The 9350-nt window shown below is 45.6% G+C and overlaps 1 protein-coding gene across 1 annotated transcript in view; it reads right to left on the bottom strand.

Moving 5' to 3' along the window:
- The window catches only part of ESM1 (endothelial cell specific molecule 1), a 30409-nt gene extending 29679 nt beyond the window's left edge, over positions 1-730 (bottom strand). The window contains exon 1 of the mRNA XM_069748439.1: positions 258-730. Within this exon, the coding sequence (XP_069604540.1) occupies positions 258-558 (301 nt within the window). The 5' untranslated portion in view covers positions 559-730. The remainder of the gene's footprint in view (positions 1-257) is intronic.
- Between the last annotated feature and the right edge of the window lie 8620 nt (positions 731-9350).

Genomic DNA, 9350 nt, shown 5'->3' with positions numbered 1-9350 from the left:
AGATAATAGATAGATGATAGATAAATAATAGATAGATAGATAATAGATGATAGATAGATAATAGATAGATAGAAAGTCACAAGAGCTTTCTCTCATAATTCGTGTTACCTAGGACTGCAGGACAGTGTCGCACAACTGATTCCAAAAGTGTGAAATAATTGCAAAAATATATAATAAATAAGGATTCTGCATAATGTTAACATGGGAAAAATGCCACAATTGATTAATCAGAAAAAAGCATAAAATGTGATTATTACCTCTGCATATTCCAAATTCATCTCCAAAATCATCCTCCTCTGTAAAAAAATGGCATTTCAGTCCGGGCCCACATTTAACACCATCCATGCCAGACACAGTCCGGTAACAAGTTTCCCCAGCAGCCGCCGCACAGACCCTGCAGCAGCCGCAGTCGTCCAGCACCGTCCTCTTACACCTTACGGTGCTCTTGCACTCATTGCTGTCGCAGCGCTCGGGGCAGTCCACCGCATACTGGGCGCTCCGGGCTACGCCAAGGTGCACGTTAATCAGGAGAGAGGCGACAAAGATGCAGCCCTTCATATCTGCAGACAGGGCGGACTGGGCTTCAGCTGAGGACAGGAATGAATCCAAAGTAGTAGCTGAGCATCAACCTACAAATTTCGCAGCTTTATACATTGTCTTCCCACAGGCTTGTCAGTCGTCAGCTTCCTCAATCCGGCAGTGCTATCCTACTGCCAGCCTCCCTTGTTTTACTCCATGAGATCCAGGATGGAGGCTGGATCAACAAGCTGCTGCCATCCCGGAATTGAAAAGCCTGAGTTGATGTCATTTGTTTGTTTGTGCTTAGATAGTGTTTTTTTTGTTTGTTTGTTTGTTTTCATGATTTTTTTTTTAGTTTTTTTCTAAGCCCTCAACAAAATGTTAATGAGGATGAGAAAAAGATGAGAGGAGCTGAATATAAAAAAATAACTTTTTTTCATTTCTCCTTCTAGTTTTCAATAACATTTTTAGTCAAAATGTAATCTCTTGCTTAATTTTATGTTAGTACTGTACATTATGAAACTTTTATTAGCTCCCCTCTTAGGAAACATGATACCACTGTGAGCAGGTTGTAGAATGCAGTAACGGACAGGAGGCAGAGCAAGAGTTAACAGATTTATTAACAGAGGTATACTCCACGCAGGGAGGTAATGGGTTAATCATGGGGTATGAAAGGTGATATTAACATGGTATGAGTGCGGGGTGAGGTAACAGATAAAGCAACTGTTCATGAAAGGGTTAACTTATCAGTCCGCCAGCTTCCTGGCTGCAGAGCCTTAAGTTCTAATGGTGGCGCCCACGTAACTGGCGCGTGGTGACTCCGGTGTCGTCCTAAAGAAGCTGAAGGTCCGGTTCCTGGCGATGGTGGTGAGTCCTCGTCATATCAAGTGGGGTCCTGGTTCCAAGGTTCGTCGTACAGGGTGCAGCACAGTCTGTAACACCACCAGAGCTTGACTCAGCTCGGCAGTACTATGCGGGTGAGGAATGACACAGTTCTAGATGAGTCATCTGGTCTGTCTTAGGCGGCACACGCAAAGTAACCACCGGCCGGAGTGTTTGTAACATTTGTTCACGGGAGACAACGGGCACACGGCAGATGTCTGTCCACAGTCAGTGTACCTGGACACAGGGGATCTACAGCCTGCGCTATCACGATGCTCAGAGGACGGAGCATCAACTTTCCCCTGCTGCATGCTCTGTCTTCCCGCCAAGTCTGCCCTCTCTATCCCGCGCACAGGACCTTTTATCATAGTCACGCCCCCTGCTGTCAAGTGCAAAGGTAGGTCTGGGTTGGAAAGCTTTCCCCCGCGCAATAATGGTGACAGCACCGACAGTTCCAGAACCGGTACAAGAGCGGTACCCCCGGTCTGGTCTATCTTCTTACACCACCATGTGCTCAAGACAATCTCTTGCAGTTTTCTTTGTCCATTTGGTCTTTTGCTTTCTGTCTTGAACTATAACTGGTTTGAATAGTGACACAAATTGAAGCTTCTAGGCCCCAAAGCAGAATTGTTATGAAGGCCTCACCACCTTCCATGTGACGTCTAGGATACTACTGTTTTCTTATGTAGACCTAAGAGTCAAGGGATATCTGCTACCTCCGCCTGCCTACAGATTTGTCCTTGAGTTGGTTTTCTGCAAAATATTACCTCACTTCTATTTGTCTTTTCCTTCACCACTATTCTCTTGGGCTCCTTCATCAGGACCTTCTGGCTGTTGTGGTACTTGCTATCTTCCATGATAGTTAAACCTATGGAGGGTACACTTGCACTCAGGACTTGTTGCCTAATAAACCCATAGAGCCTGCTGTTCCATTTAGAGAGGGCTAAAAACAACCTAAATAGTAGCTTTATAGAAAAAAAATAGACAAATTGGTCATATTGGGTGAAGCCCCAAACTGTGTTTCTGGCTCATTTGGCTGTATTGAAAAAGAGCCCCAGTGGCTTCATAAACAAGGAGTTCTGCGTTGACAAGTAGAGTATAGAGTTGAGCACATTTTTCAAAATTCAGCTCCGATTACGATCAGCGGCGAATATTGTTTTGCAATATTCGCCGAACACTGCCGAACGTCAGTGGAGTCAATGGGAGTAGAAATGACCGAATATCATCAAACATAAATTCAGCACGAATAGGGTACAAATATGGCATGAATATGGCAAATTCAGATTTGGCGACCGATTCCAAACATTCACTTAACTCTACTCTATAGGCAACAACTAAAAGAAGAGTCACTTGACCAGGGGGTGAAGCCACTGCATGTCCATAGCAGTAGAGTCCTACAATAAGGGACACAGGCAAGAGACACAAAAGCTGTACTAAAAGCCCAGAAGCTCACTTTGAGAGGAGAGGACATAATTCTGGAGCAGGAACACTTTTACAGATCTAGCAGATTCTCAAGAATTACTTACAGTACCACAGAGGAGGATCCTACTTTTTGCTTTGTGTTCCTGCATATGAAGTTTGCAGTCTCAAGCTAGATCATAGTATAACACCAGATTTTATACAATCAAGAGAAAGTAAATATTTCTAGGACATGTTTGAGAACACACGTGAATACTGCTATAGGGGACTTTTGGAATTCACACTGATATCAATCTGCTGACCTGTGTGAGCACCACAGACTGGCTTGAAGCTACTGGGTATCTGTGACTGCTGTCATCAGTTGTATATGATTTCCCCTGAAGTGCTGACCAACCTAGATAAAAATGTAGTGTCCCAAAGTTGGAGATTATAATAATGTTTTTTACAATGTAAACTGTACTTGAAATATGCCTTTAAATACTTCTGTATCGTATGAGCAGCCCCACAGCCCCTTATGAGGCATGAGCCCCACACTGCCTCCCCCATATGCGGCATGAGCTCCACACAGCCTCCCCATTATGCGGCATGAGGCGCACGCAGTCTCACTAATACTGCACTGCTAGCACTGCTGCTGCTGTACTCTCTTCTGTGCTCTGGCCCCCTGGATGCTAATTGATGGGCTTACTCTTAACGGTGCATAGCTACTGCTTTGTCCTGGGCCTATAGCCCATGTGGAGCCTTTGGGCGCTCCCGCCGTACTCCACCCTTCCAGGAACTATTCCCTGGCTTACCAAGCAGTAGCCCCTCCTATTGTTAACTATCTGCTATCCTACTTATAGTGCGCCCATCTAGTGGCCACCTTGGGGTACTACTCTCCTATCACTATACCTAATGAAATGCCCCGGGGTACTCACTTTCCCTATCATGTAGCAAATTTGCAAAACATATTATACATAAGAACATTAATGGTAGTACACGTTATTAGTGTAGCAGTACTAAAAATACAGTAGTGATTGTCACTGATCCCTCTCTGTGCTGCCACTAATTCGTCATGTATCCACTCTCAGCACATGACTTGGGGTTGTGCCTGCAAGGGTTAATCTATCTCCCCACTCTCAGTCCAGCATTCAACCTCTGTCCTATGCTATAATGGGAGCATAAATCACACACCGACCCAGGCCACACACCCGCTCATACACGCTGCCACCACTCATCGAACACATGGGTGATGAGTCCCAGAAATATTAATAATAATATTGTCTACCACTCAAAAGGCTCACACACCTTAAGCTATGGATTCGTTAGAACATTCAAGGTTCAACTTGTTAAAGTTTATACTTTAATACAAAAAGGTTCAGTGCTTACAGTAAGAAAAAGGTATAAAAATATGATAATAAAAAGACATACAACTTATGCAAAACAATATGGCTTAAACAGGAGAAAACTAACATAAATCATCTAACTTGGTAGTTTGCTTTCTGCTCCCTGGAGGGGGGGGGGGTGAGTATAGAGTTGGTGGAACACATCAGCTTCTCAGGCTGCCCTCACATGTGAACACGATTCTAGGTATACCGGTCTAATGTGTATCTTTGGTCTGGAGGTCAGATTTCTAGACCAGCCCCTCAGGTTAACCCCTTCATGACCTCTGCTGTACTATTACTGTGGAGGTCGGATCCCCTGCTTTGATGTGGGCTCCGGCGCTGAGCTTTAGAGATGCAGTAGGGAGATGGGAGAAAGTTCAACAAAGTCAACTATTACTGCAGCCCTCCACCAGTCGGGCCTTTATGGCAGAGTGGCCCAACGGAAGCCTCTCCTCAGTGCAAGACATATGAAAGCCTGCATAGAGTTTGCTAAAAAGCACAGGAAAGACTCCCAGACTGTGAGAAAGAAGATTCTCTGGCCTGATGAGATGAAGATAGACCCTTTTGGTGATAATTCTAAGTGGTATGTGTGGAGAAAGCTAGGCACTGCTCATCACCTGCCCAATACAATTCCAACAGTGAAACGTGGTGGCAGCATCATACTATGGGGGGATTTTAGCTGCAGGGACAAGACAACCAGTTGCCATTAAAGGAAACATGAATGCCGCCAAGTACAGAGATATCCTGGATGAAAATCTCTTCCAGAGTGCTCTGGACCTAGGACTTGGCTGAAGGTTCACCTTCCAACAAAACAATGACCCTAAGCACACAGCTAAAATAACAAAACAGTGGCTTCAGGACTACTCTGTGACCATTCTTGACTGGCCCAGAAATAGCCCTGACCTAAACCCAATTGAGCATCTCTGGAGAGACCTGAAAATGACTTTCCACCAACGTTCACCATCCAACCTGACGGAACTGGAGAGGATTTGCAAGGAAGAATGGCTGAGGATCCCCAAATCCAGGTGTGAAAAACTTGTTGCAAGAAGACTCATGGTTTTTCTAGCTCAAAAGGTGCTTCTCAATACTGAGAAAAGGATCTGAATACTTATGACCATGTGATATTTCAATTTTTCTTTTTTAATACATAGTAACATAGTAACATAGTAACATAGTTGGTAAGGCCGAAAAAAGACATTTGTCCATCCAGTTCAGCCTATATTCCATCATAATAAATCCCCAGATCTACATCCTTTTACAGAACCTAATAATTGTATGATACAATATTGTTCTGCTCCAGGAAGACATCCAGGCCTCTCTTGAACCCCTCGACTGAGTTCGCCATCACCACCTCCTCAGGCAAGCAATTCCAGATTCTCACTGCCCTAACAGTAAAGAATCCTCTTCTATGTTGGTGGAAAAACCTTCTCTCCTCCAGACGCAAAGAATGCCCCCTTGTGCCCGTCACCTTCCTTGGTATAAACAGATCCTCAGCGAGATATTTGTATTGTCCCCTTATATACTTATACATGGTTATTAGATCGCCCCTCAGTCGTCTTTTTTCTAGACTAAATAATCCTAATTTCGCTAATCTATCTGGGTATTGTAGTTCTCCCATCCCCTTTATTAATTTTGTTGCCCTCCTTTGTACTCTCTCTAGTTCCATTATATCCTTCCTGAGCACCGGTGCCCAAAACTGGACACAGTACTCCATGTGCGGTCTAACTAGGGATTTGTACAGAGGCAGTATAATGCTCTCATCATGTGTATCCAGACCTCTTTTAATGCACCCCATGATCCTGTTTGCCTTGGCAGCTGCTGCCTGGCACTGGCTGCTCCAGGTAAGTTTATCATTAACTAGGATCCCCAAGTCCTTCTCCCTGTCAGATTTACCCAGTGGTTTCCCGTTCAGTGTGTAATGGTGATATTGATTCCCTCTTCCCATGTGTATAACCTTACATTTATCATTGTTAATACATTGCCAAAATTTCTACATTTCTGTTTTTTTTTTCAGTCAAGATGGGTTGCAGAGTGTACATTAATCAGAAAAAATGAACTTTTTTGAATTTACCAAATGGCTGCTGCAATGAAGCAAAGAGTGAAAAATTTAAAGGGGTCTGAATACTTTCCGCACCCACTGTATCTGCGGTGCCCCAGGGTCCTGGTTGTCGCAGTGGTATTGCTTTCCTCTCGGGGAGAGTGATGCTATGTTTGGAGGCAAAGAAGGATAACTGCATCCAGGTATCACAAACATGCAACACATTTCACACTCCAGACCACCAGGGGAAGCTTTTGCTCCTATTTATTAGCTCACTCCCTATATATATATATATATATTTATATATAGCTGGTAGTCTGTAGGGAAAGTTAGTTAGTTCCAGACAGGAGTTCAGGCAGAACGTTCCAGACCAGAGTCTGAGGTGAACAGAGGGTCCAAGGAGCTGTGCATGCCCTCAGAGCAGCAGCTCCCAGAAAGAGACATTCAGAAGGCAGAACTGCAGCGAGCGTGAAGGAAGTCGTAGCAAAGGAGGGTAGCTGTACACAGGCTGCCTCCTTCTGAGGCGCAGAATCCCGGTGGCCGGAACACCAAGGGAGTAAGGACCTTTATGCTTTGCTTTGCACCAGAGACTGGCAGGACAGCTAATTGCAAGTTACCTGTCCGCCCTATACCCAGGAGGCACAGTTGCAACCCTCAGAGGCCAGGGCATGCTAGACTCCCTATAAACAGCCTCAAGCCACCAGTCATACGGGTTTGTCCTATCCTATATGGGGGAGAGAGAGAAAAACACCACATCTGTGAGACCCTTATGTGAAGCCATAGGCAGTAAGGGACTACACCACTGCAGCGCAAGGGAAGGCTACTGATTTCCACATGGACAAGGGGACTCTAGACTTGCCTCCAAACCGGCCGGACTCTGCCTGCCCTGTGATCTGGTGCCCTGGACTGTGGATGTTGAAGTCTTCAGTAAAGGTAAAGAGACTGCAACCTTGTGTCCTCATTCTTCTCTGCACCTCTCACCATCCACCATCTACACACCGGGAAACCCTGGAGACATACTTCAGCTGTGGGAAGATATACCATCTAGCTGTCATAACATCACCCCAATGGACCCCATAAAGCAGCGTCGGTCACCCTGACTGAATAACACAGGTGGTGTCACAAACACAAACTTTATCCCTTTAAAGACCTTTCCCTTTTACACGGACATCCCAGGGCCACGGACCGGGTCAGCCACCGTGACATCCCCCTGTGAACCGCAGGACCAGGTACGAAGAACCCCACGGCCCCATGGGGGCGATCCAACTTTGGCGTCACGAACAGGATCTACTAAACCCCGTAAATCAGGTCATGTGCACCTAAAAGACTGTGCCTAACCGTGATTTGTGCTAAAAGACTGTATGACTAACGAACCGTGATTTACCGCCAAAAATTGTCACCAAAACTGCCGCCATTACAGCACCATGTGGCGTGCAAGAGGAGTGGCACGTGTCGTCGTGGGCATAGCCTGGAAAAACGGCGCGAAAATGGAAGCTGTCCCTCACAGATACTATGTCCGAAAGATATGCCCATCAACAAAAGGGATCCGCCTCCTAGTCTGGAATGGTGGAGGGAGAAGAAGGAACCGCCCTCCAGGAGAGGAGGAGCAGGAACAACAGGAGGACGCCGACACAGACCTGGTTGGCAAGATGGCGAGCGAAGGTCACCCGGAGAAGGGGGAGAAAATCCGTGACGCTTCGCACAAATTGGAGGAAGGGAAGATCCTGTCGTCACTCTTGAACCCGGAGGTTCTTGGAGCAGAGGTGTAAGAGCTGTGCTGTCAGCTCCGGAGCTCATTGTATCGTGCGGCCGCCAGCGTCCAGGAGCAGCGATGCAGCCAGCCGCCGGAGCCCCAGCCTGCAGAGGAGGAGACCGGCACTGGAGATGCCACGGCAGCGTGTAAGACTACTGACCCTGCCCCGGTGGCCGACCCCATTCCAGTGACTGCTCATGCCACAGCTACTGACCCCACTCCTGTGATTGATCTTACCGCGGCCCCTGACTGTGCCACACTGCAGACCAAAGAGTCACTGGTAGGCCCGCTCCCAGCATAAGAGAAAGTAAAAGAAGAATCTGAAAATGACTGTACAAAGTTAACTGTTTGCCTTTTGCTGCTTAAACCCAACCAGGGTTATTCCTTAAAGGGGTCCTCAGTTTTAAGAGGATCCTAAGTTTTGCACATGTTTGCACAAGTTGTCTTAAGGAACTGAGAATCATGAACTGTCCATGATCAAGACTATGCTTGTAAATAGTTTGCACCTTCTTAAAGGTGCTTCCTACTGGTTTTACAAGAGAAGCTTTTAAAAAGACTGCTATTAAAGAGATTGTTTCTAATTTTGCTGTGAAAGTTAATTTGTTTTCCAGAGGCCTGAAGAAAAACCCGTTTGGCGCCGCAGGATTCCAGGTCTGGATACACGCCTTGCAACCCGCAAAAGCCCAACGTTGAGGGTTAATGACGGGTCCCTCGCATCGTTGCTGCTGTGCTTTGCACTACCTCGGTAAAAGAGACTTGAGTCCCCCCTTAAAGGGAATGTTTGCTTGTTGCACTTTTCTAGAGCGATGATGTCTGATAGTGTTCTAGAAGTTAAAAGAATTGTATTTTTGCATAGCAGATAAATTAAAGGTGATGTACTTTGATGAGCTGAAGAAGATATAGTAAACCCGTGGGGGTTGGTTGAAACATTGCACTGTGACTTGAATAAAGAAAAATGCTTGATTTGCATTTTAAGGTTTTAAGATAGTATACCCATATGGGTAATCGTATTTCATAGTTAGTAATTGTTTTCCACTCTTGTTCAAATGGGCCCATAATGTAAATATGTTTTGTTATGTAACGTTCAAGTGTCCTCACCTCCCATAAAGGGAAGCATCAGTATGTATTAATTAGTTTTATAGCATTTCAAAAAATTTGTATGTCTGTTTGCTAACCTGTAACTGTTGTTTTCTTTTCCCAGTACGGGAGTACTGGATTTAATGGGGGGAGTGCGGCACCCCAGGGTCCTGGTCATCGCAGTGGTATTGCTTTCCTCTCAGGGAGCGGGATGCTACGTTTGGAGAACTTGACACAATAACATGCCACTTCATTCCAAACTTTAACACAGTCTTCATCAGAAGCATAACACACCTCTTCA

Source organism: Ranitomeya imitator, chromosome 1 (assembly GCF_032444005.1).
Source record: "Ranitomeya imitator isolate aRanImi1 chromosome 1, aRanImi1.pri, whole genome shotgun sequence".
NCBI lineage: Eukaryota > Metazoa > Chordata > Amphibia > Anura > Dendrobatidae > Ranitomeya > Ranitomeya imitator.
This window is presented reverse-complemented; position numbering and strand designations above follow the sequence as displayed.